General features: G+C 47.5%; 1 protein-coding gene across 3 annotated transcripts in view; it reads left to right on the top strand.

Annotated features, from left to right (window-relative positions):
* LOC140185558 (semaphorin-4G-like) overlaps window positions 1-27,589 on the top strand; it is a 202,379-nt gene that overhangs the window by 28,804 nt on the left and 145,986 nt on the right. The window contains exons 2-3 of one of the 3 annotated variants that reach the window (XM_072238898.1): window positions 6,052-6,280; window positions 7,148-7,415. In XM_072238898.1, coding sequence (XP_072094999.1) covers window positions 7,196-7,415 — 220 coding nt within the window. In that variant the 5' untranslated portion in view covers window positions 6,052-6,280; window positions 7,148-7,195. Of the gene's footprint in view, window positions 1-4,634; window positions 4,671-6,051; window positions 6,281-7,147; window positions 7,416-27,589 lie in introns of those variants that run through there. The other 2 variants (XM_072238899.1, XM_072238897.1) reach the window with 2 other exon arrangements.

The following is a 27,589-nucleotide window of genomic DNA, read 5'->3' as shown; positions in this document are numbered from 1 at the left end:
AAGAAAGCGTGGCGAAGCTGATTTGAAGGGTGAGCCGTGTAGGCACGTCGCAAAGCTGGACGCCATGTGTTCGGGCCGTGGTTGCAGATGGAGTTGGGATCGTTGTCGCTGCTGGAGTGAACAATTTGGAGAGGAGTCATTGCGGAACCTTTTTGGTGCCCGTCCACCCAACCCTGGGCGCGAGGTTGGATCGTTCCGAGCGCCGAGCTTGTTTGGTGAGATCGAGAACGGCTTCGGGCTGGGCCGAGGTCTGGGTGTGTCGCTGCGCTGGGATTCGGGTCCTAGAGCAAGGCACCACTCGATGCTTGGACAATTTAAACGGCAGCGCAGATGGTCTGGAAAGCCTGAGTGCGGGGGCAAGGGTCAGGCTGATTTCACTCGCTCTCCCGCGATGTTCATTCCCCTCTCCAGTGGCTGTCTCTGCGTGTTTATCCCGCTAATATGGTGAAATGGAGATCGAGGCTTGGGCTTACTCTTGCTGCTCTGGGTGGTGGATCTCTGGAGCCGTTCTGGTTCGGAATGCTGTCACTTGTATGATAGGTGTTTTCTTCCTCTATCTCGGCAGTGGTTATTGTCTTTTTTTTCTTTTAATTGGGTTCTTCTGGTTTTTTGCTCCGTGGGTGCCCGTAAGCAAACAAATGTCAAGCTGTATAATGTTATAGTACATTCTTTGATAATAAATCTACTTTGTTTGGTTGATTTACTCTGCAGTCTCTCTGCGAGGTGCCAGCAATTCCACAAATTCCTGGACGTGCAATGTTTCTTCAAACTCTGTTCCAATAGAGTCATGGATATGCCAGGAACCATGCCAATATTTCCTCAGGAATCTCCGGGAACGTGCCATCGTTTCCCTGGGGTTCCCTGAGACTGTGTCAGTGTTTCCATGAGGGAGTAAGTAATCTTTTGGGATTATGCCTGTTCTTCCCTGCTGATCTCTAGGATTGTGAGATTATTTACATGAATTTCCTTCATGTGTCTCCATATTTAGAAAGGGATTTCCTTGTGGGACCTACCATCTAAAGATTTCTACTCTAATTGAGTAAAGCCCTTTTCATTTCTAGTGTGAATCAGCTATAAAATCAATATTAAAATCTCGTTTATTTTCCCTAAGATACATCATGAAATTTGTTGTAATGCAGCAGTGGTATGGTGCAATATATTAAAGACATATTGGCTACAATAGGAAATAAATAAATCGTGCAAAGGGAGCAAAATAGAATAGGGCTGCTCAGGATGTGATGCGGAGGGGAAAGCTGTGCCTAATATATTGAGTGTGTGTCTTTAGGCTCCTGTACCTCCTCCCTAAACGAGAAAGGGGCTTGTCCCAGATAGTGAGGGTTTGAAATGATAGATGCCACCGTTGTGAGGGAAATGACTGCTAGTTATCTTATCCTTGAGATGAAGTCAAACTCTTGCTAACCTGCACTCCCACCATTCAGGCTACTGCATGTCCCTTTAATTGATTTCAATGGATGGGTGTTTAGTGGTTCCATTTAATATCAGAGAATGCACACAGTATATCACCTGAAATTCTTACTCTTCACAGACAGCCACAAAACAGAAGAAAACCCTGAAAGAATGAACGACAGAAAACATTAGATAAAAAAAGATTAGCTTTATTTATCAGATGTATATTGACACATTGAAACATACAGTGTTGGTATCAATGACCAACACAATCTGGGGATGTACTGAGGACAGCTTGCAAGTGTTGCCGTGCCAACACAGTACGCCCACACCACTACTCTGTACAGTACAACTTTGGAGTGTGGGAGGAAACCAGAGCACCAGAGGAAACCCACACGGTCAAGGGGAGAACATGCAAACTCCAGACAGAATTGAACAGTGACCACTGGTACTGTAACACAGCACGTGAACCACTGTGCTAACACAGCAGAAGGGCCATTACCAAGCAGGCCTCTGGAAGTACTTGGGAGGTCAGGCAGCATCTACGGGGAGAGAAATGGGGTGAATGTTTCAGGTGGATGACATTCAGGGACTGAGCGTTACTTTCCTGGCGGTGTCTGAAACTACTGTTGTGTTCCCAGACTGGCGTTAGATTATAGAACAACACAGAAACAGGCTCTTCGGCCCAGAACTAAATTAGTAATCAAATGATCTCCTGCACTAACAAGATCCCAGTTTATATTAGGGAAGTTTAGGTCCCCTGTGACAACAGCCCTATTAATTTTACACCTTAATCTGCTTGCATATCTGTTATAACAACACACACAAAATGCTGGAGGAACTCAGCAGGCCGGGGTTTCAGCCCGAAACACATCGACTGTACTTTTTTTCCAATGATGCTGCCTGGCCTGCTGAGTTCCTCCAGCATTTTCTGTGTGTTGCCACGGATTTCCAGTATCTGCAGATTCTCTCTTGTTTGCATATGTGTTCTTTAGTCCTGGAGGCTATCGGGAGGTGGGGGCGGTGGGTGGGGGTCTGAAGTACAACCCCATTAGAGTGATTGTACCCTTTTAACCTATATAGACCTAATGGATGAGTCCTGTATTACATCCTCTCCTCCTTCCTTTTTACTTCCCTCTCTCTCCTGTCTAAAACATTGAAACGCCTGGGGTATTAAACACCCTCCCCTGTCCCTCTCTCAACCAAGTCTCTGTTATGGCCACTGCACCATAGTTCCATGTACACATCCGTGCTCTAAGTTCATCACCCTTACCCATAATACTCTGAGCATGAAACTCCACACACCTCTCTCCTGCTGCTGATTGTGCCAGTGCTCCAGTTCAGGTTGCAACCCGCAGCACTGCCTCTGTTCCCCTCTCCACTGACCCTTCGATGGTGCCAAGTGCTTCTCAGGGTGGAGGAGCAGGACCTCGTATTCTGTTTGGGTAGCCTCCAACCTGATGGCAGGAGCTTTGATTTCTGGTCATTTACTCCCTCCGCTGCAAAAGGCGGGCTTCCCAATAGCCAACCATTTTAATTTTGACCTCCCACTCCCTTTCCATCATCGAGCCATGGCTACCCTCTATGGCATGATGAGACCACACTCAGGCTGGAGGAGAAGCACTTCATTTTCTGTCTGGGTAGCCTCCAACCGGATGGCATGAACATCGGTTTTGTTAACCTGGTAATTTCTCCCACCCCAGCTTCTTTCTGTTTCTCTTCTCCTTTCTGAATTCCTTCTCTTCTCTTTACCTGCCCATCACCTCCCTCTAGTGACCTTCTTCTTTCTCCTTTCTCCCATGGTCCACTCTCCCCTCCTGTCAGATTCCTCTTCTTCAGCCCTTTCCCTCTTCCACCTATCACCTGCCAGCTTCTTACTTCATCCCTCATTCCCCACCCACCCACCTTCACCTGGTCTCTCCTATCACCTGCCAGCTTCCTACTTCATTCCTCACTCCCCACCCACCCACCTTCACCTGGTCTCTCCTATCACCTGCCAGCTTCCTACTTCATTCCTCATTCCCCACCCACCCACCTTCACCTGGTCTCTCCTATCACCTGCCAGCTTCCTACTTCATCCCTCATTCCCCACCCACCCACCTTCACCTGGTCTCCCCTATCACCTGCCAGCTTCTTACTTCATCGCTCATTCCCCACCCACCCACCTTCACCTGGTCTCCCCTATCACCTGCCAGCCTGTATTCCTCCACCTCCCCAACCTCCCCACCTCTTCTTTGGCTGTTGCCCTTGCAAGTGGAACAAGTGCCACACCTGCCCCATCACCTCACCACCATTCAGCGCCCCAAACAGTCCTTCCAGGTGAGGCGACACTTCACCTGTGAGTCTGTTGTGGTCACCTACTGTATCCGGTGCTCCTGGTGTGGCCTCCTGTATATTGGTGAGACCCGACGTAGATTGGGAGACCACTTCGCCAAGCGCCTTCTCTCCATCTACCACAAAATGTGGGATCTCCCAGCAGCCAACCATTTCAATTCTACTTCCCATTCCCATTCTGCCCTGTCAGTCCATGGCCTCCCCTCCAACCTGTTGGCATGAAACTCAATTTTTTGAACTTCCGGTATTTACTCCCACCCCATTCCCCATTCCCCATTCTTGTTTCCCTTTCACACTTCCTCTTTTTACCTGCCCATCATCTGCCTCTGGTGCTCCGCCCCCTATCCACCTCTTCTGCGGTCCTGCCCTCTCCTCCAGCCCTGTGCCTCTTTCACCAATCAACTTCACCCCTCCCCCTGCCCCGGTCTCACCTGTCCCCTGCCGCCTTGTACTTCTTCCTCCCTTCCCCCCATCTCATTCTGACCTCTTCCCCCTTTCTTTCCAGTTCTGATGAAGGGTCTTGTCCCAAAACATTGACCACCACAGATGCAACCTGGCTTGACGACCTCCTACCGCGTTTTGTGTGCGCTTCTCAGAGGAAGATTTACATCGCCTTGTCATCATCTTGAGGAATAAAATAATTCCCTGAAGACCGGAAATGTAGAAACAGCAATTCAGAGGATGCAAATTTTATTCTGCACTTCTGCATTCCTCAGCTTCTGGGAACAAAGAAGGAAATTAGTTGAGATGGGAATTAGCACAGCAACTGCGGACGAATACTTGGAATTGGGTTTTTAAAAGAAGAAGCAATATTTTTTGATTAAAATGTGCGCATTAGATTTAGGTAATCCTGGAACAAAGGCCCACATCAGCAGCTGCTAATGGCCTGTTTGCTAAATTCCAATCCAAAACGGAGCACCAGTGGATGTGTAAGTGATGTTTTTTGCACGCAGTTATTAATGCCTTGCCACACCAGGAGAGATTTCAACAACTTTTAATAGAGAATAATTTGGTGAGATGAATTTCAAATGGAGACAAATTTGCTTTTAGCTGCCTATGTGCTGGCTATTGATAGTCTGTAGCTCCGTGTAACGGTTCGAGCTCTTCTGTATGCCATGTGTTTTGAAGTGTTTGCCCCAATCATTCTCCCCTCAGCGATGGCATTCCAACACTGTGTTGACTGAATAATGAACCCGAGCTGAATAATTTATTGAGGTATAACATTTATAGCTTTCTGTTTCTCTGAGACTCCCGATTCCCCTGTGCCGGGCCATTCATGGCTGCAGAATTTTCCATTAGCTGTTATGGTTTGCTGTTTGTTATTGAGAAGCAGGGAATTGACTAGAGCGTGTCTGTTCCTTCTGTGTTTTGCTTGTGGTTCTCTTGTCTTTCTGTCGGTTTTCCTCTCTCTGTCCAGCACAAGCCCTTTGCCGTTCACTTGGCTTCTGGGAGTGCGCTGTCCTCTGGTACAAGTGAGCTCATTTGAACTGAAGTCAGCATGCACTTTTTAATCTGTGTCTCTCAGTCCCCCTCATGTATCTCTATCTCCCCCTTCATTTATCCAATTCTTTCTTCGCTTTCTGCCAGAATCTGCTCTCTCCGTAGATTCTCTGTCTTCCTCAATCTTTCCAATTGGCCCTTCATTTATTGCCCCTCTGCTTCCACCTGCCCTCTGTCACAATTTACCTGTTTCCCTCTCTCCCATCTCTCTGTTTCTCTATTTCTCTCTCTCTCTCTCTCTCTCTTTCTGTATGTTTGCCTCTCACTTTGTCTTTGTTCTTGTGCTATTTCTTCGCCCGCCTGACTGCATTTCCATTGTCTTTTGCTCCAATATCTTATTTGATCTGCCAGGATTTATTTCCAAAATAAATCAGGACATTTTTGATCTGACTGCACATCACGCATCGCGGAGCTGATAGGCAAAGCTCTTTGCAAAGGGTCTGTCACAACAGGGGTTTACTGAGTTATTTAAAAATCGTAGACACAATGAAAACTCAACAATAACAGAACCAAAGCTCTGCTTTATGTAATTTTAACAATGGTGAACATTTGAAAGAGTAGTCGATGTGTTGAGTCTTGATCAATTTATGCAAGAGTCTTCGTTTTGTCTGAGAATCCCATTCGAAGAACTTTCATAACGACAAAGGTTGAGTGGAGATAGAAGACACAAGGGACTGCTGGTACTGGAATCTAAAGCAAATAACAATCTTCTGGATGGCTCATTGGGTCGTGGAGCAAACGTGAGAGGAAAGGAATTGTAGACTCTTTGGTTCTAAACCTGAAACATTGACAATTCCTTTCCTTTCACAGATGCTGCTCGACCCCCTGTGTCATCTCTGTTTATCTTCGCTCTGTGTGGTCCAGCCACAGAACCGTGAGTCTGTTCCCCAGTGTAGGTGCCGGGGAATGTCACCCTGACCGTGAGCAACCCACCGTCCTTCACGGCTCAGTTCTTCTCCCTTAGGCGCCAGAGGCTCTTTTATGCGGCACCTAACCAGATCAACGCGGGCACTTATGAACCTGGAGCATTGGAGGAGAGGTATCACATCATAACGGCAGGTTTCTTAGCAGTGTGGAGGAACAGCGGGGTCTTGGGGTTCACGTCCATAGATCCCTTAAAGTTGCCCCACAAGTTGATAGGGTGGTTAAGAAGGTGTACGGTGTGTTGGCCTTCATTGGTTGGGGGATTAGGTTCAGGAACCCCAAGGTAATGTTGTAGCTCTATAAAACTCTGGTTAGACCACACTTGGAGCGTTGTGTTTAATCCTGGTCCTTCCATTATAGCAGAGGTACCCACCCTTTTAATACTATGGAGCAAAACCATTAAGCAAGGTCCATGGAGCCCAGGTTAGGGATTCCTGCATTATAGGAAGGATCTGGAAGCTTTAGAGAGGATGCAGAGGAGGTTCACCAGGACCAGAGAAATTTCTTATAGGGATAGGTTGAGCGAGCTAAGGCTTTTCTCCTTGGATGGAGGAAGATGAGAGATGACCTGACAGAGGTGTACAAGTTGATAAGAGGCATAGATCGAGTGAGCAGTCAGAGAGGGAGGAAACGGCTAACATCAGGGGGCATAATATGAAGGTTTTTGAAGTTCAGTGATGTCAGAGGTAGGCTTTTCACATGGAGTGGTGTGTGTCTGGTCGAGGCAGATACATTAGGGACATTTAAGAGACTCTTAGATAGGCACATGCATGAAAGAAAAATGGAGGGCAATGTGGGAGGGAAGGGTTAGATTGATTTTAGAGTAGGTTAAAAGGTTAGCACAACATCGTGGGCTGAAGGGCCTGTACTGTTCTATGTTCTATGCGATATGCACTGTTGACCCATTCGGTGTTTCTGGTTGATGCTTTGACACGTGCAGTGATAAACAGGGCTTTGATGTGTTTAATCCTTACTCCCACAGAAATTACGCCCCTATGGCTGAGCATCGTGGAAAATCTCTTTGGAAAACATGACCGCTAGATGCCCGAGGAGGAGTAGCCGGCTTGCCCCTTTGCCTTATCTCTCAGTACCCAACGTCAGCAGGATTACCCGCGACGCCATGCCCAAAGTGAGCGGCCGTGACGGCGGAGTGCACCTCTTCCTGCCTTTAATACTTGGAGCATGCTTGTTCCCGGTGACGCACACCATGGAATTTGATAGTATTCCCAGAAGGACAATACAGATAGAAGGTAAAGTGCTACCTTTTTGTATTGAGTTGCCAGGGTGAGCGGCTGGAATTTTACTGTGGTTACGTCTCAGACACCATATAGCAGGAGTACAGGAGATGAATTGCAGTGTTTTCTGTGAAGTAATGAATGTTTTACTCAGGGGTTATATACTGGGCATTCTCTGGTACAGGTTATCTCCATGTTACACCTGGTGTCTGTACCTGTAATCTGTTCCTATCACACACACAAGGGTTATATACTGGGCACTGTCTTGTGTATGGGTGACTTCAAGGGACCAAGCAATGGGTGATCTGTGGGGTCTCTGTAGTGGATATTCTTTGGGTTTGTAAAGGTTGTGCTTGGAACTTGGTAACTGACCTCAGGTGGTTTGTTGACGGATTTCACGTTATGCGATAGAGACCGAGAATCAATCCCAGTTGGCTCTCAGTTGAGCTTGAGATCTCGTTATTGTCTGTAATCTTCTTATATTCTCTGTTTACATCAGATGAGAACCTTATTTCTGCACCGTTGCTATTGCTTTTGAAGTTGCGGGTTGGAAGGTGCGCTGCAGGATATTAACTGCGGCATAATCCGGCCCATCATTCTCCCACGTGGAGGTGGTTGACCAGGGTCACTGGCGGGTGTGGGTATTGGGTGGCAAAAGTCAGGTGTTACTTGGCCTCAGGACCCGGGGTTAAGGGAAGGACTGCCTCCTGCTGACCCCAGCTGGTAGATGTACTGGAGACGTCAGTTGTTGCGTTTCTCCCAAAGAGATGCAGCTGAATAGAGAGCGAGTTCCGCACTCCAGCCCTTCTCCGTGCAAAGCAATTAAAGCCATCGGACTGACTCTGTCATTCCGAGTGCTCCTGGTAGGTTGATGCCACCAAGACTGTCCTCCGGGACACTCTGTGGGTTCGTTTCTGCACGGCCCCATTCCATTCCAAGCTGTGGTCTCCTCCTTTCCCAAAGGGAGTACAGCCACAGGTGGCAGGTCTTGTGCGACACCTGGGCTTTTCGCCTGCGTGTTCTCCCAAAACGTTTATGCCCATTCAGCCAAGTGGTGTCTTGTAAGGGATTATCTAATGGGTGTTCTCATGTACACATGTCCTCCCCAGTAACTGTGAACTGTTCTTAACCCAAACAGTGGTGGTGACATGTTGGCCAGTGTCTTTTGTATGGTTGACTTTCCGGAACCAAGCAATGAGTGTTGAATGGGGCTGAGTCATGGAACTCTGATATCAGCTTTCTTTGACAAGTTCCACAGAATTTCAGGGTGCAGAGGTTCTTCTGTGGGACTTTGTGGTTTCAGGAATAATTACAGCATGTTAATGATTCCTGGAATGATTAAGATGCAAACTGGCCAGTCAGCCCCGAGGATTTAGAGGCACACGATACTCGGCAAACCTCCAGCCACTGACTAATTCACATCGTGGCCTATCGGCCGTTGACCCCTATCCCAACCTCTTTAGTTCAGAGAACAACAGGAATTCTGCAGATGTTGGAAATTCAAGCAACACACATCAAAGTTGCTGGTGAACGCAGCAGGCCAGGCAGCATCTCTAGGAAGAGGTGCAGTCGACGTTTCAGGCCGAGACCCTTCGTCAGGACTAACTGAAGGAAGAGTGAGTAAGGGATTTGAAAGTTGGAGGGGGAGGGGGAGATCCAAAATGATAGGAGAAGACAGGAGGAGGAGGGATGGAGCCAAGAGCTGGACAGGTGATAGGCAAAAGGGATATGAGAGGATCATGGGACAGGAGGTCCGGGAAGAAAGACAGGGGGGGGGACCCAGAGGATGGGCAAGGGGTATGTTCAGAGGGACAGAGGGAGAAAAAGGAGAGTGAGAGAAAGAATGTGTGTATAAAAATAAGTAACAGATGGGGTACCAGGGGGAGGTGGGGCATTAGTGGAAGTTAGAGAAGTCGATGTTCATGCCATCAGGTTGGAGGTTACCCAGACGGAATATAAGGTGTTGTTCCTCCAACCTGAGTGTGGCTTCATCTTTACAGTAGAGGAGGCCGTGGATAGACATGTCAGAATGGGAATGGGATGTGGAATTAAAATGTGTGGCCACTGGGAGATCCTGCTTTCTCTGGCGGACAGAGCGTAGATGTTCAGCAAAGCGGTCTCCCAGTCTGCGTCGGGTCTCGCCAATATATAAGAGGCCACATCGGGAGCACCGGACGCAGTATATCACCCCAGTCGACTCACAGGTGAAGTGTTGCCTCACCTGGAAGGACTGTTTGGGGCCCTGAATGGTGGTAAGGGAGGAAGTGTAAGGGCATGTGTAGCTCTTGTTCCGGTTACACGGATAAGTGCCAGGAGGGAGATCAGTGGGGAGGGATGGGGGGAACGAATGGACAAGGGAGTTGCATAGGGAGCGATCCCTGCGGAATGCAGAGAGGGGGTTCAGAGAACAAGTAGCTTTTCCTCATTAACTCTCATTAAAGTTTTCCAGAGAAGGAGAGGGTTGAACCACAATCACTAACGTTACGACAGGGCTTTTCTTTCTGGACATCTGAATCATTATTTCTTTCAGAACCTCTCACCCCTATTGAGGCTCACCGGCATCTCCTCCTTTTCACCCCATCATCCTATTTTGGCTTTTGTCCTCTTCCTTTCCAGTCCTGCTGAAGGGTCTCGGCCCAAAAAGTTAACCGTACATTTCCCTCCATTGATGCTGCCTGACCTGCTGAGTTCTTCCAGCATTTTGCGTGTGCTGTTACTCACGTAATCACAAGTTTCAGTAAACTATTAATCAACTTCCCCAGCAATAGAAAACAAGAAATGTTAATTGGTTCAGTCTCATTCCTGTCTGTAATCAATTAAAAGAAAGGTCTAATTTTATGAAGAAATCCACATGCTCCCATTCTGTCCCGTTTACTCTCTCCTGTTTATTCTCTTCACTGGCTGGGAGTCCTTGGGAGGGGGAGTTACGATCAAACCCTCTGGAGTTTTAGCTCCACAGTGTGCCTGAAACCAGATCCCCGTTTTGAAGGGAGTCTGACCGACATGCTCAGCCTTCTGTGTGGTGAGGAATGTCACAGCAGAGCAGGTTTGTGCTGCTGGGGTAGAGACTGTGTGGCTCGTGGGCTTCGTGGCAGAACGTGAAGGGGGAAGGGGAGATGGTTGGAGATCATGGAGGTTCAGATCTTGTGTAGGACTGGTGTTGTGTATTTAATATTTCAGTAATATTGTAAATATATTAGTTAATTAAACATTCTTTGTTGTTTACATAATTCATTATGGGTTATATGTAAAAGTACGTGAAGGGCATACGTCATTATGCCATTACAATAAAAATGAAACTGAGGCACACATTCCAACTTTCAATGAGTTTTGTTTTGTTAGAAAACAAAACAGCTGGAGTTGCTGCCAGTGGTCCGACTGTGGAGCCAGGTCTCAGTGGATCCAAACAGGCTCATTTGCTGGTAGACGGGTTGATGAGCAGGCATACATGGGGGTTGTACTGTCCTTCCTCTAACGCCCTCAAAGGACAGCACAGAAATCCTGGACTTCCGTCAGCTGCTAAGTTTCCTGACATCCAGCATGGGGTTTGAGTTCAACAATGAGAGGCAGGCAACCTCATTAAAATACCTAAATAAGAAGCTGTGACTTGGCCAACTTCCTTTGAAGATGCAAGTCAACTGGGTGGACTGGTTGGAGATGGGATGGGCTGGAATTTACAAGAAACTATATGTAAACAAAGGCTGTCAAAGTGGAAAATATTGTGAACTTGAGCAACCCCCAGCTCCACGAGTAGAAGATCCAGTTCCGGGGGGAGTCTCAGTGCTAAACCTGAGCTGAGCTAGGGAAGGTTGGGGGAGGAAGGAGTTGTGGAAGGAGACAATGAAACTGACATGAAATTTATTGGTTTGTGGCAGTAGAACAGTGCAAAGATGTTAAAGTTACTAAAATAAATAGAACAAAAAACAAAATAATGAGGTGGTATTCACAGGTTCACAGACCATACAGAAATCTGGTGGTGGAGGGGAGGAAATTCTTTATACCTTTTCCCTGGTGGTAGTAACGAGAAGAAGGCATGACCTGGATTGTGAGAGTCCTCAATGGTGGAAGCTGCCTGCCCTAGGCACTGCTTCCTGAAGGTGTCCTCGATGCTTGGAGGGTTGTGACTCTCTATAGTGCTCTGCAGCATCTTTGCGATCCTCTGCACTGGAACCTCCATACCAGGCTGTGATGTAGCCGGTCAGAATGCTGTCCATTGTACATCCACGGAAATCTGTTAGGTGTGTTTGAGGTGTTTGTAGGGTAGATCGAGGGAAATTAGATCAAAGTCCAAAGTAAATTTATTATCTAAGTACATATATGTCAACATGTTGTACTCTGAAATTCATTTTCTTGCAGGCATTCACAGTAGAACAAAGAAGTACAGTAATATGAATGAAAAACGACAAAGACTGACAATCAATGTGCAAAATAGGAGAAACTGCAAATACAAATAAAGCAAACAATTAATTTACTTTATTAAAATAATGCAAGTAAATTATTTTCACTTGCAGATTGTTCACACACATCTAATATTTTAGACCAAAAATCCGTGAAGTATTCAAGGAAATTATTATTACACAGAAAATAGTTCTGACTTGGAATTCATTGCTTTTGGGCTTGGTGGAGCCAGGATCAATTGGCGCTATCAAAAATGAGAATAATGTCCAGGGAATGAGCCAAAAGCCAATGGCGGAGCCGGTGGTATTGCTCTACCAGGAGCTGTCATGGACTCGATGGGCAGGATGGACTCCTAAAATTATTGTACATTGCTTAATGTTTTCAATGGTGCACGTTTTGGCAGGTGCGCGTACAGCCAATTGACCGCACAGCGAATCGATTAGACACTCTCTTTCGTCGCGTGCTTTTGAATGCGCATAGTTTTCGGCACGGTGGGCACAATTTGTCGACCCCGCTTGGTAAGTTGCCCAGCGGGTACAGCGGCTAACATGACTCACTAGAAACATTTTACCCTGGTGCTCTGTTGTCGTTCTTGCTGAGCGCATACATAACATGTACTGTTTCAGGTTCCTTGGTGCTGATCTGAGCCTTATCCAGACCAGGGCTCTTTCAACTCAAAGGCCCTTCCATCCAGTGAAAGCTCTGGTGATGTGGCTGCTCCAGGGTCTGTTACACTGGGTGTATGACTGTACTTTACTGCTCCAGGGTCTGTTGCACTGGGTGTACGACTGTACTTTGCTGCTCCAGAGTCTGTTGCACTGGGTGTACAACTGTACTTTGCTGCTGCAGAGTCTGTTGCACTGGGTGTACGGCTGTACTTTGCTGCTCCAGAGTCTATTGCACTGGGTGTACAACTGTACTTTGCTGCTGCAGAGTCTGTTGCACTGGGTGTACGGCTGTACTTTGCTGCTCCAGGGTCTGTTGCACTGGGTGTATGACTGTACTTTACTGCTCCAGGGTCTGTTGCACTGGGTGTACGACTGTACTTTGCTGCCCCAGGGTCTGTTGCACTGGGTGTACGACTGTACTTTACTGCTCCAGGGTCTGTTGCACTGGGTGTACGACTGTACTTTACTGCTCCAGGGTCTGTTGCACTGGGTGTACGACTGTACTTTGCTGCCCCAGGGTCTGTTGCACTGGGTGTACGACTGTACTTTACTGCTGCAGAGTCTGTTGCACTGGGTGTACGACTGTACTTTGCTGCTCCAGGGTCTGTTGCACTGGGTGTACGACTGTACTTTGCTGCTCCAGAGTCTGTTGCACTGGGTGTACGGCTGTACTTTGCTGCTGCAGAGTCTGTTGCACTGGGTGTACAACTGTACTTTGCTGCCCCAGGGTCTGTTGCACTGGGTGTACGACTGTACTTTGCTGCTGCAGAGTCTGTTGCACTGGGTGTACGACTGTACTTTGCTGCCCCAGGGTCTGTTGCACTGGGTGTACGACTGTACTTTGCTGCCCCAGGGTCTGTTGCACTGGGTGTACGGCTGTACTTTACTGCTCCAGGGTCTGTTGCACTGGGTGTACAACTGTACTTTGCTGCTCCAGAGTCTGTTGCACTGGGTGTACGACTGTACTTTGCTGCTCCAGGGTCTGTTGCACTGGGTGTACGGCTGTATTTTACTGCTCCAGGGTCTGTTGCACTGGGTGTACGACTGTACTTTGCTGCTCCAGGGTCTGTTGCACTGGGTGTACGGCTGTATTTTACTGCTCCAGGGTCTGTTGCACTGGGTGTACGACTGTACTTTGCTGCTCCAGAGTCTGTTGCTCTGGGTGTACGACTGTACTTTGCTGCTCCAGAGTCTGTTGCTCTGGGTGTACGACTGTACTTTGCTGCTCCAGGGTCTGTTGCACTGGGTGTACGGCTGTACTTTACTGCTCCAGGGTCTGTTGCACTGGGTGTACGACTGTACTTTGCTGCTCCAGAGTCTGTTGCACTGGGTGTACGACTGTACTTTGCTGCTCCAGGGTCTGTTGCACTGGGTGTACGGCTGTATTTTACTGCTCCAGGGTCTGTTGCACTGGGTGTACGACTGTACTTTGCTGCTCCAGGGTCTGTTGCACTGGGTGTACGGCTGTATTTTACTGCTCCAGGGTCTGTTGCACTGGGTGTACGACTGTACTTTGCTGCTCCAGAGTCTGTTGCTCTGGGTGTACGACTGTACTTTACTGCTCCAGGGTCTGTTGCACTGGGTGTACGGCTGTACTTTACTGCTCCAGGGTCTGTTGCACTGGGTGTACGGCTGTACTTTGCCTTTCTGTTTGCCACCCTCTGATTTGCATGTTATATCCTGCTTGCTGCTGTGGTGATTCAAGCCCAATGCAGCTTAGAAAACTGTGCCACTACCTGTGATGTGTTAATTAAAAAAAAATACTTCCTGGTATGCTGGCTAAGAGAAATCCTTCTGAGGCAACACTCCAGCAAAGAGACGTGAGAATTTAAAACTCTGTTGAAGCCAATGTGCACACTTCAAATTAGTATTCCTCTTTTCACCCTTCTCCACCACCACCTGCGTACCATTACCCTGATTCATTCCTAATTCCACTGTGTCATAGGTTTATTCAACTTCTCCTTGTTCACCTCAACCACAATAGGGTGACTAACACCTCACCATTTCCTGAGTAAAGAAGATCCCACCCGAACCGTTCGTTGGATTTCATTTGTAGGTTCTTCTATATATATATACAACATTCACTCAGTGGCCATTTTATTGGAGGTAAGTTCATTTAGTTTATGTCCATGATCTTCTGCTGCTGTAGCCCATCCACTTCAAGATTTGACGTGTTCTGTGCTCAGAGATGCTCTTCTGCACACCACTGTTGGTTGTCTGAGGTACTGTTGCCCTCCTGTCAGCTTGAACCAGCCTGACCATTCAAAGTTCAAAGTAAATTTATTATCGTAGTACATATACATCACCACATACAACCCTGAGATTCATTTTGTTGTGAGCATACTCAGTAAATTCACTGTAGAATAATAACCATAATGGAATCAATGAAAGACTGCGCCAACTTTGGAAGGCACAACAAACCAAGCAGACTCAAAAAAAAACAAATAAATAAGCAATAAATAGCAAAATCATGAGGTGAAAAGTCCCCAAAAGCAAGTCCACAGGTTGTGGAAACATTTCAAGTGAAGTTGAGTGAAGTTATCCCCTTTGGTTCAAGAGCCTGATGATTGAGGGATAATAACTGCTCCTGAACCTGCTGGTCAGAGACCTGAGGGTTTTGTACCTTCTTCCTGATGGCAGCAGCAAGAAGAGATCCTGGGTCTCATGTCCTGGGTGGTGGGGTCTCTGATGATGAATGCTGCTTTCCTGTGACAGTGTTTCATGTAGATGTGCGCAATAGTTGGAAGGGCTGTACCCGAGATGGACAGGACTATATACACTACTTTTAGTAGGATTTTTCATTCAAGGGCATTGGTGTTTCTGTACCAGGCTGTAATGCAGCCAGTCAATATACTCTCCACCACACATCTATAAAAGTTTGTCAGAGTTTTAGGTGTAATGCTCAAACTTCACAAACTCCTAAGGAAGTAGTGGTGCTGCTGTGCTTTCTTCATAATTACGGAACCAAAGAGGGTAACTTTGCTCAACTTTCCTTGCCCCATCGCTGAACTGTTCCCACACCCTATGGACTCACTATCAAGGACTCTTCATCTCATTTTCTCATTATTTATTGCTTATTTATTTATCACTATTTCTTTCTCTTTGCGTTTGTACAGTTTGTTGACTTTTGCACACTGATTGAACGCCCAGTTGGAGCGGTCTTTCATTGATGCCATTCCCCACCCACCTTCTCCCTCACCTGGTCTATAAAAGGTGAGCACGGTCACACTGGCCTCTCTGGCACCACCACCGGTGACACCTCATGCCTTGTTCATCTTTTCTGTGACTGAAAAACACTGCTGATTATAAGGAACGCTAAAGTCCGAAAGTCTATGGTAATATTTTGTTTTGAGGGCTGTGTGCTTTGTGGGTGTACCGTGGTTGGGAGGAGCGTTGTTTCGTTTGGTTGTATACATGTACAGGCAGACGACAATAAACTGGAACTTACTGTGCCTGCTTAAAGCACTTCCTCTAGCAGCTCATTCTATACACAGACCATTCTCTACACCAAGCAGTTGCCCCTCATCCCTGTTAATCTCACCCCTCTCACCTTAAACCTATGCCCTCTGGTTCCTGATTCCCTAACTCTTGGCGGGGGGGGGGAGCGGAAAAGAACTTGTTAGGAAAGGGATGTACAAGGAATAAAAAGCCTGTTATACTTTTAAAATGGGAAGCAGGAACAAAAGAAATGGAAGCTGAGTAGATCAGTGTTGGTAAAAGACAAGGTCGAGCTTATTGGCACGTGCACAAGTGTCATGGACACACAGCACCAAATAAAGAACATTCACAGCAACTACAAATTAAACATAAACTATGCATCATTTTTACAAGAAAAAGCACAATTAGGTATGAAAAGAAAATGACGTCCATTGCGATCGAAAGTGAGTGAAGTGTTCAGAGTGGTGCCACGGTGATCTGATTAGGGATGTTCCAGCTGGTTTAAGAACCAAGTGGTTGGAGGGAAGTAGCTGTTCTCGAACCTGGTGGTGCAGGGCTTCGGCCTTCTGTATCTCCTTCCAGGTGGTAGGTTAACACAGCCTGGATGGGGGTGGGGGGAGGTTCCCCTGATAGATGTTGCTTCTAGAGGCAGGGTCTCTTATAGATATTATCAATAGTAGGCAGGGTTGTGCGCACAATGAGCCCACTACCTTACGTTCCGCTGTCAGGTGAATGGAGGGGCAGACTTGAGGGCTTCAATTCCTGTCTCTGGCTGTATGTCCTTCCTCTGACCGTGTGGGTTTCCTCCGGGCTCACCCGTCTCCTCCCACATTCCAAAGACGTACGGGTTAGGGTTAGTAAGCCGCAGACGCTATGTTGGCGCCGGAAGCATGGTGACACTTGCGCGCTGCCCCCAGCGCATCCTCTGACTGATTTGGTCCTTGACGCAAATGACCCATTTCACTGTATGTTTCGATGTACATGTGACAAATAAAGATAATCTCAATCTTCAGAGACTGCTGAAATCCTGCTCTGAGATGAGATAATTTTATAGATGAACTGCTCCAAAATTACTAGTTATGTGCGAGTACCTTTGTGTTCTGTTCTACCCATTCGAGTAGGTAAGGAGGAAGACGTTAACTGTGTGTCTGTCCAGAACCCACGTGGTGGGGAGACATCACAAGCTGTTCTTTCCCAGGCTAGTTAGAGATGGACAATTAACGCTATCCTCACCAGTGAGGGACATAGGACTGAGAACTCTTGGTCAGAGCACTGCTGTGTATAATAAATTCAGCCTCCTGTGCGTGTGTTATATTTGCCTGGAGCCTACTGATGCAAGACGTACCCTGAGCATCAGTGACCAGGATGATTTAAATTTCAAATTAAGTTAATTTGAAAGGATCTTAGCTGTGCCAGCCTGCTTTTATTTTTAGACAGCGCAGTCGTGATAATGCATTAAGAACAGATTTTGCTGGAAATAGTTATCAGATCAGGCAGTTACTGCGGAGGGAGATAAATTGAGTTGATGCTTCAGGCCGAGGTATCTTTGTAACAACTTGGGAATGTTGCACCTGATACGTAACAATTGCAAGGGCAGGAGCAACTGTGAGGGGTGGGTTGCCAAGGGGACAAAACAACATGAGGGCTGATCGCACAAGGCTAAAGAAGCAAAGAGTGGGTGTAAGGGAGGAGTAAACGTTATCCACTGCAGTGGCGTCATGGTCAAGGTCAAAGTAAAATGAATTATCCAAGTATGTACTGTACACGCCACCATACGCTACCCTGAGATTTCACTCCTTAAGGGATTTTGCAGGAAAGTGAAGAAATACAATAGAATTTACAAAAAATTGACAAACAATGAATGTGCAAAATAAGATAACTTGTGCTAATGAAAATGTAACACTGATAACACGAGTTGTGGAATCCTTGGAAGTGAGTCTGAAGGTAGTGGGGTCGTTTCAGGGTTGTGAGGTTATATCCACACTGCTTCAAGAGCCCGATGGCTGTAGGGTGGCAAGTTCCTGTGTCTGGTGGCAGAGGACCTATAAGAATTCAGCGGTGGAGCGTAAAGGCTGCCAGGTGTCATTCTACAATAACTTTCAACCAACACGCTCCACGCATGTTACCCGATGCCTCTAGCTTCTTGTCAAACTGGACTGGAGATCAGTCTGCCTCCTTACCTTTGGATTTTTGGTCACAGACTCACTGCTTAATTGTCGTTCTTGAAATTCAGGTTCATTAGGCAAGACAAACAAATGTGCTGGAGGTCAGGCAGGTGACAGGAGAAACTGGGTAAGGGGAAAGCGATGAGTAGAGGAGGAGAGGTAGAATTGAAGTGAACTCCTGCCTTTTTAATTTCTATTTGACCTCCCATTCCCATTCCGACTCATCAATCCATGGTCCCCTCTACAGTCCTGATGAAGGCACACTCAGGTTGGAGGAGCAACACTTCATATTCTGTCTGGGTAGCTTCCAGCCTGATGGCACAAGGATCAATCTCTCCATCTTTCAGTAATTTCTCCTCCCTTCCCCTTTTCTCCTTTTCCGTTCACCATTCTGGTTCCCCTCTCACCCTTTCTCATCTCCTCACTTGCCCATCACCTCCATCTGGTTCCCTGCCTCCTTCCCTTTCTTCCATGGTCATCTGTCCTCTCCAATCAATTTCCTTCTTCAGTCCTTTATCTCTTCCACCTGCTCCTGAATTCATTCCCCCGCCCCTACCCACCCACCTTCTCCCTCACCTGGTCTCACCTATCACCTGTCAGCTTCCCCTCCCGCTATCTCCTTATTCTGGCTTCTTAACTCCTCCTTTCTAATGAAGGATCTTGGCGAGAAGTGTTGACTCTTCATTTCTCTCCATGGATGCTGCCTGACCTGCTGGGTTCCTCCAGCATTTTGTGTGTGTTGCTCTGGGTTTCCAGCATCTGCAGAAGCTCATGTTCATATTCATTGGTTTTGTTTGGGGGAATTCAATCAGCACCCACTGGGTAATTCCCTTATCATTCATCACCGTTGCCATCTGCACGGGAGAAGGAGCTGGGAAAGGACACAGCCTCCTCTTTGATGAATTGAAGGCTGTCTGATAGAGGTGTGAATGTAACTTGTAGCGCACATTCAGCCCTTTGAGTCCCTGCTGACCCACCTTGTATTAATCATACCCTAACCCATGGTGCTCGCGATGCGGCCTTCTATATATTGGCGAGACCCGACGCAGACTGGGAGATCGTTTCCCTTAACACCTACGCTCTGTCTGCCAGAGAAAGCAGGATCTCCCAGTGGCCACACATTTTAATTCCACGTCCCATTCCCATTCTGACATGTCTATCCACGGCCTCCTCTACTGTCAAGATGAAGCCACACTCAGGTTGGAGGAACAACACCTTATATTCCGTCTGGGTAGCCTTCAACCTGATGGCATGAACATTGACTTCTCAAACTTCCGCTAATGCCCCACCTCCCCCTCGTACCCCATCTGTTATTTATTTATTTATATACACACATTCTTCCTCTCTCTCTCCTTTTTCTCCCTCTGTCCCTCTCACTATACTCCTTGCCCATCCTCTGGGCTTCCCCCCCACTTCTTTCTCCCTAGGCCTCCTGTTCCATGATCCTCTCATATCCCCTTTTGCCAATCACCTGTCCAGCTCTTGGCTCCATACCTCCCCCTCCTGTCTTCTCCTGTCTTCTCCTATCATTTTGGATCTCCTCCTCCCCCTCCCACTTTCAAATCTCTTACTAGCTCTTCCTTCAGTTAGTCCTGACGAAGGGTCTCAGCCTGAAATGTCGACTGTACCTCTTCCTAGAGATGCTGCCTGGCCTGCTGCGTTCACCAGCAACTTTTGTGTGTGTTGTTGAAATTCCAGCATCTGCGGATTTCCTTGTGTATACCCTAACCCTATTTGTTCTCCCGGCATTCTTGTCAACTGCTCCCCATTTCCACCACTTGTCTACACACAAGGAGAAACTAGCAGCAGCCAGTTAGCGAACGCGGAGGAAAGTCCTTGTGGTCACAGAGAGAACGTGAAGACAGCATCGAAGGTCTGGGTTAATTCATGGAGAATGCAGCTGTGGGGCAGTAGTAGTTCAGATTTCAGCATTACTTACCACATGTACATGGAAATATACAGGCAAACGCGCCATTTGCATTAACGAGCAACATGCCCAAGGACGTGCCGGGTGTAGCCCGTAAGTGTAGCTGTCCGTCCCGGTGTCAACAGAGCATGCCCACTATGTTCAGCAGAGCAACAACAGATCAAAGATTAAAGACCTTAAAGATTAGCTTTATTTCTCACATGTACATGGAAACATACAGTGTCAATTCACACCAGTGAGGTTGTGCTGGGGGTAGCTTGCAAATGTCACCGTGGTCTAGCACCAACGTTGCATTGCCAGAGGTTACTCACCCAAAATGTACGTCTTTGGAACATGCGAAGAAACCGGAGCGTCTGAGGAAAGCCCATGCGGTCACAGGGATAACGTACAAGCACGTTACAGGCAGCAGCGGGAATTGAACCCTGATCTTACAGCTGGCGCTGTGAAGCTTTGCGCTACCCAGAGCGCTCATGTGCTGCCCCAACAACACCAAATGTGGCAAGAAGTAATTTGCTGGTCCTTGCAAGAAGTAATTCGTTCCTGAGGCAGCGCAAGGTTTCAAAAGAGCTTGGGGCCCTTTAGAACTTTTCAGCGGGCTGCAGTCATAGTGATCACCTTGGCGCTTGGCAGGACCCAATAAAAAGAAGCAGAGTGGTGTAAACGGAGCGGCTATTGTTGGAGTGGAGAAGTGTTAGAGTGGCCAGGTTTTCGATCAACAGGCTTCAGCAAGAACAGGTACACACTCAAGCTTGAGCTTGAGAAGTTAGAGGTACAGCAAGTGTAGGCGGGGTGGTAGTTCAGGCGGTGGAATGCTCCCCCTGAGTTGTGGGATTTTAGGGTGCCTGACAGTCACCCTGATAACTACATCTGAATGAAGTGCATCCCAACTTCACCCTGACTGACAAGGTCAAGGAACTGGAGCTGCGGATGGATGTCCTCAGGATCATCTGGGAGGCTGAAAACTTCATCCACGCGACTTTTACTGAGGTGGCCACACCAGGAGTGAAGGCTACAGTTCGTAGATGGATGACCACCAGGAGAAGTAAAGGGAGATAGCAGTCAGTCCCCTGTGGCCATTCCCCTATACCTGTTTGGATGCTGCTGGGGGGAGCGGGGGTGCTCCATCAGGGCACAGCAGCCAGGCCAGTGGCTCTGAGGCTCTGCAGGGCCTCTACAGTCAGGCAGAGCGGTAGTGGCAGAAGATAGGGGGACAGGTAAGAGAGATAGAAAGCTTGAGTCCAAGGTGCTAGCGTCTAAGATGTCTCAGAGTGCTGCAAAAGATTGTCAAGAGAGAGGGAGAGCAGCCAGAGGTCGTGGTGCACATTGGCACCAATGGCATCTACAGAAGGGAGGAAGAGGTACTGCGCAGTGAGTATAGAGAGTTAGGGAGAGGCTGAAGAGCAGAAACTTCACGATAGTGATCTCTGGATTACTCCCAGTGCCATGTGCTGGTCAGGGCAGGAATAGGATAATAGGACAGATGAGGAACTGGTGCAGAGTTTCAGATTTCTGGATCAATGGGATCCCTTCTGGGGGAGGTACGCCCTGTACGAAAAGGAGGAGTTACACCTGAACCCAAGGGGGAATCAACATCCTTGTGGGCAGGTTTGCTAGAGCTGTTGGGGAGGGTTTAAACTAATTTGGTGTGTGGGGAGGGGATGGGAACTGGAGTGATAGGACTGAGGATGGGGCTGTTGGTATATAAGGTGAGGCAGTGTGTGGTGAGACTGTGAGGACGGACAGGCAGATGGTAGGGCAGAATAGTGTGTAGGGAAGTGTATGTTCATGCACTTTTATAGAAAGTAAAAAGGGTAAACAATTTTCTAAACAAGGAGAAAATTCAAATATCTCTGGTGCAAAGGGAATTGAGAGCCCATGTTCAGGATTCCCTAAAGGTTAACTTGCAGGTTGAGTTGGTGGTGAGGAAGGCAAATGCAACGTTAGTATTCCTTTCAAGAGGACTCGCATATAAAAGCGAAGATGTAATGCTGAGGCTTTATGAAGCATTGATCAGGATGCACTTGGAGTATTCTGAGCGGTTTTGGGCCCCTTGTCTAAGAAAAGATACGCTGGAGTTGGAGAGAGTCTAAAGAGATTCATGAGGATGTTTCTGGCAATGAAGCGGTTGACTTATGAGGAGTGTTTGAAGGCTCTGGTCCTGTACTCACCAGAATTTAGAAGAATGAGTAGCGATCTCATTGTCGAATGTTGAAAGGCCTAGATAGTGTGAAGGTGGAGTGGATTGACAGAGTAAGACCTGAGGGCACAGCCTCAGAATAGAGGGACATCCATTTAGAACAAGATGAGAAGGAATTTCTTTAGCCACGGGCAGCTGTGAAGGACAAGTCATTGGGTATATTTAAAGCGGAGGTTGATAGGTTCTTGATTAGTAAGGGTGTCAAAAGGTTATGGGGAGAGGCAGGAGACTGGGGTAAAGAGAGATAATAAATCAGTCAGGATGGAATGGCAAAGCAGACTCGATGGGCCAAATGCTCCCATGTCTTATGGCCTAACTTGCCTTCATAAAAGAAAGGGTGAGGAAGGTCTTTGAATCGTATGGCCTATTTCTACTCCTATGTCTTATGGTCTTTGGGCCTCTACTTCCCAACTCTCCAAGCTCTGGACTTTGACCTTCAGCTTTGCCGACCAGACTTTGCCGAACTCCGGGGGTATTGACCCCAAGACTTGCCAATCATGGGTTTGATCTTCAGTCCCTTGACATATGACTCACTGGTCGTGGGATTGACCTTTGGTTCTTGACCCCAGAACTTGCCGATCATGCATTTGACCTTCACGCCTCAACCACAGGACTCTCTGCTCATGTGTTTGACTATTGGTCCTCGACCTTTGACCCATAGATCGCAGGTTCGACCTTTGGGTCTCGGCTTCCAAATTTGCTGATCATGGGTTTGATCTTTGGAGCTCAAGTTCTAGACTTGCGCGCCACGAACTGCGCACTGTGGTGTCCAGGTCTGTGACCCAGTGCTGATGAAAAATCAACAAGTCAGGGTAATGCGCAACTTTGGAGCTGGTGGTGTGTGATTCTCAGGCAGTGATGAGTTTGTGGCTTTAGGGGTTACAGTAGGAAGAAGCTTTGGGGGTTACTATTGGAAGAAGCTTTGGGGATTGCTGTAGGAAGAAACTTTGGGGATTATTGTAGGAAGAAACTTTGGGGATTACTGTAGGAAGAAACTTTCGGGGTTACTGAAGGAAGAAGCTTCGGGGATTATTGTAGGAAGAAACTGTGGGGGTTACTGTAGGAAGAAACTTCGGGGGTTATTGTAGGAAGAAGCTTTGGGGATTATTGTAGGAAGAAGCTTTGGGGATTATTGTAGGATGAAGCTTTGGGGGTTAGTGTAGGAAGAATCTTTGGGGATTACGGTAGGAAGAAGCTTTGGGGGTTACTGTAGGAAGAAGCTTTGGGGATTATTGTAGGATGAAGCTTTGGGGGTTACTGTAGGAAGAAGCTTTGGGGGTTACTGTAGGAAGAAGCTTTGGGAGTTACTGTAGGAATGAGCTTTGGGGATTACTGTAGGAAGAAGCTTTGGGAGTTACTGTAGGAATGAGCTTTGAGGATTACTGTAGGAAGAAGCTTTGGTCTGCAGTGCCCTTGCTGAGAGTTTGCACCCGGGTTACCTTACATTAACGGTGATTGTTGTCATCTTTCCCCTAGTTGGACAGACTGGGTATCCTGTGCAGTGTTTGTGTAATTGGAGCTGTGTTCACCAGGCCGATGGAATGTATTTGTCACAAGCCTGACTCACGTGTTGGAACTGGCATACTCACCCTTTGCCCTTTTCTTGCTAACTATTTGTGTAATTGGGTCCAGTTGAGATTCCACTGTACAAGGTCTGAATGATTGCAGGCAGGGAGCGGGTGTGCAGTTTCAAACCACAGAGAGCATATCTACTAACAATTAGGACCTGGGGCTGATAACGGAAGCTGCTTACTCATATAAATTTTCCTTATCGGCTCTGCTACGTATGGCTTCAAGCAAGTCACCGTAAAGAATTTCCTAACCAGAGTGTGGTGACTCTGTGCAATTCCTTGCCACGGTGGACTGTGCAGGCCACGTCTTTGGGTTTATTGAAGGCTGAGGTTGATAGATTCTTGATTAGTTAGGCTGTCAGAGGTTATGGAGAGAAGGCAGGAGAATGGAGTTGAGGGGATAGTAAATCAGTCATGACACAATGGAGCTGCAGACTCAATGGGCCGAATGGTCTCATGGTCTTACTAGAGTATTTGTGAGCCACACTGCATGTAATCAACACATAACACACTTGTTCAGAGGGTGAGGAAATTCGACATGTCTCCGACAACCCTGGCCAGTTTTTTGAAGAGGCGCCGCAGAAGGCATCCTGTCCCGACGCGTGACAGCTTGGTCTTCCGTCCAAACCACGAGAAACTTCAGAGAGATGCCGACGCAGCTCAGCACATCATAGGAACCCATCACCAGCCCCTTCTCCATGAGTCTCACTGCAAGCACAATCAAAGACCACATCCACCGTGGTCATTCTTATGTCTCCCCCTTCCCATCAGACAGGAGAGACGTCTCCCCCCTCTCATCAGACAGGAGAGATGTCTCCCCCCTCCCATCAGACAGGAGAGACGTCTCCTCCCTCCCATCAGACAGGAGAGACGTCTCCCCCCTCCCCTCCCATCAGACAGGAGTGATAAAAGCCCATAAGCATGGACCATCTGGTTCAAGAACACTTTCTAACCCACTGTGGTGGGACTATTAAACAGACCTCCTGTACAATAAGATGGACCCTTGGCCTCACAATCTACCTCATCATGGCCTTTGTACCTTTATTGTCTGCCTGTACTGCACTCTCTTTGTAACTGTAACACTTTATTCTCCATTCTGTTGTTGCTTTTCCCTGTACTAAACAGTGTTTGATGTGAAATGTATATGCCAGCAAATGTACAGTCTCTGGAAAATAAAATTGAAGACCTCAGAGCAAGATTGCAGTACCAGAAGGACATTAAGGACTGCTGTGTACTTTGCTTTACAGAAACTTGGCTCACATCTGCTCCTTTAGCCACCGCGCTGTAGCCCAATGGCTACACCATTCTCTGCAAAGACAGGACAGCTCAGTCCTTTAAGGGTAGATGAGGTGGAGTACACTCATCGTGATTCCGTTTCAGTCCTGCTCACATGACCTGGGGCCAAACGTCATCCATTTTATCTGTAGAGGGAGTTTCCCACCATCCTCCTGGCGGCGGTGTACATTCCACCCATGGCCGACATCAGGCAGGCTCTGGAGGAGCTGAGCATGGAACAGCGCTCCCCAATGCTTTCCCTTTTGTTACAGGGGATTTCAAACAGGCAAGCTTGAAGTCTCTGACCAACTACCACGAACATATAACCTGTGAAACCGGAGGAGCCAACACACTTGATCACTGTTGAACCATCACCTGGAATGCTTACCATGCCATCGCATGCCCACACTTTGGAAAGTCTGATCACCTGGCTGTACTTCGACTCCCAGTGTATAGGCAGAGATTACAAACTGCAGCACCAGAGGTGAGGACCAAGAAGATGTGGTCAAGGGAGGCAGAGGAGTGCTTACAGGACTGCTTTGAGTTCGTAGACTGGACAATATTTAGGGACTCATCTTCAAATCTAAATGAATGTCACTGACTTTATCAAGACCTGTGTGGTTGAGTGTGGGCCTTTGAGAACATACCGGACACATCCAAACCGAAAGTCGGGGATGAACCAGGAGATTTGTAGTCTGCTGAGGGCTAGATCTGTGATGTTCAGACCAGGGATCTAGAACTGTGCAAGTAATACAGGTATGACTTACAGAAAGCTGTTTTAAGGGTGAAAAATACAAGCCAGAGATGGAATGGGATGCACATCAGCAGTGGGCGCGTTTGCAGGCCATTATTTCCTATAAGGCTAAAGCTAACATCGTGGATGCTTCACTTCCAGACGAGCTCAACACCTCTTATGCGTGCTTTGAAAGGGAGAATAAAACTACACCTGTGCAAATCCCTGCAGCATCTGGTGACCCTGCAATCTCTGGTTGCGGAGATTGATGTCAGAACTTCTTTCAAGAGGATTAACCCTTGCAAGGCATCAGGTCTCGAAAGTGTACCTAGTGAGTCTCTGAAAACCTGTGACCCAATTGGCGGACAAGTTCAATCTCTCACTGCTGCAGTCGGAGGTTCCCACCTGCTTCAAAAAGACGACAATCATACCAGTGCCCAAGAAGGTCCGGGTGAGCTACCTCGATGACTATCCCCGAGCTGCACTCACATCTACCTTACTGAAGTGACTTGAGAGTTTGGTCACGGCCAGAATCAACTGCTGCCCAAGCAAGGACCTGGAGCCGCTGTAATTTGCCCATTGTCACCATAGGTCTACAGTGCGATCTCACGGGCTCTCCACTCAGCCTTGGATAACCTGGACAGGGTGCTGTCCATTGATTACAGTTCAGCGTTCAACACAATCAAACCCTCAGTTCTAATCAACAAGCTCCAAAACCTGGGCCTCTGTACCTCCCTCTGCAACTGGATCCTTGACTTTCTCACCGGGAGACCACAGTCGGTGTGGATCAGAAATAACCCCCCCCCCCCCCGCTGACAATGAACACTGGCATACCTCAAGATTACATTCTCTACTCCCTGTACACCCATGACCGTGTGGCTAGGCACAGCTCAAATGCCAGCTGTGAATTTGCTGATGACACAACCTTTGGCAGAATTTCAGATGGCGATGAGGAGGCATACAGGAGTGAGATGGATCAGCTGGTCAAGTGGTGTCACAACAACACCATTGCACTCATCGTCAGTAAAACCAGGAAATTAATTGTGGACTTCAGGAAAAGTTGGTAAATGGAACACACAGCAGTCCTCGTTGAGGGATCAGCAAATTTCTAGCTTGTATCAACATCTCTGAAGATGGGTCCAACAGACTGATGAAATTACAAAGAAGACGTGAAAGTGGCTATACTTCATTCGGAGTTCGAGGAGACTTGGTATGTTTCCAAAGTTTCTCGCACATTTCTACAGATGGACCTTGGGGAGCATTCTGACTAGTGGCATTACCGTCTGGTATGGAGGGGCCACTGCCCAGGATTGAGAAGAGCTGCAGAAAGTTGTGAACTCAGCCAGCACTAATCTCCCCAGCATCTAGGGCACCTTCAAAAGGCAATGCCTCAAAAAAGAGGCATCTGTTGTTAAGGACTCCCATGACACAGGACATGACCTCTTCTCAAGTTGGAGAAGACACACACTCACTGATTCAGGAACAGCTTCTTCCCCACTGCCAGCAGATTTCTGAGTGGACAATGAACCCATGAACTTACTTAATTTCTATACACATTTTTTATGGTAATTTAGAGTTCTTTTATTATTATGTGTTGCAATATCTCGTAGCTTCAAAACAACAATTTTCACGACATAAGCCAGTGATAGTAAATGTGATTCTGATTGGTGTGGATGTTATGCTAATGACAGGATTTCACAGTCAGTAGAGGGGAGGCTGGTTGCTGTAAAGTGGTAAAGTGCTGAGCCATATTCACATCTCTCTGTGGCTGCTGGCTGCGCTAAACCATGGTGCATACTAAAGTCACACTGGGTCCT

This window comes from Mobula birostris, chromosome 21, assembly GCF_030028105.1.
Source record: "Mobula birostris isolate sMobBir1 chromosome 21, sMobBir1.hap1, whole genome shotgun sequence".
NCBI classification, from domain to species: domain Eukaryota; kingdom Metazoa; phylum Chordata; class Chondrichthyes; order Myliobatiformes; family Myliobatidae; genus Mobula; species Mobula birostris.
The sequence above is the reverse complement of the archived record's forward strand: the minus strand, read 5'-3'. Positions and strand labels throughout refer to the sequence as shown.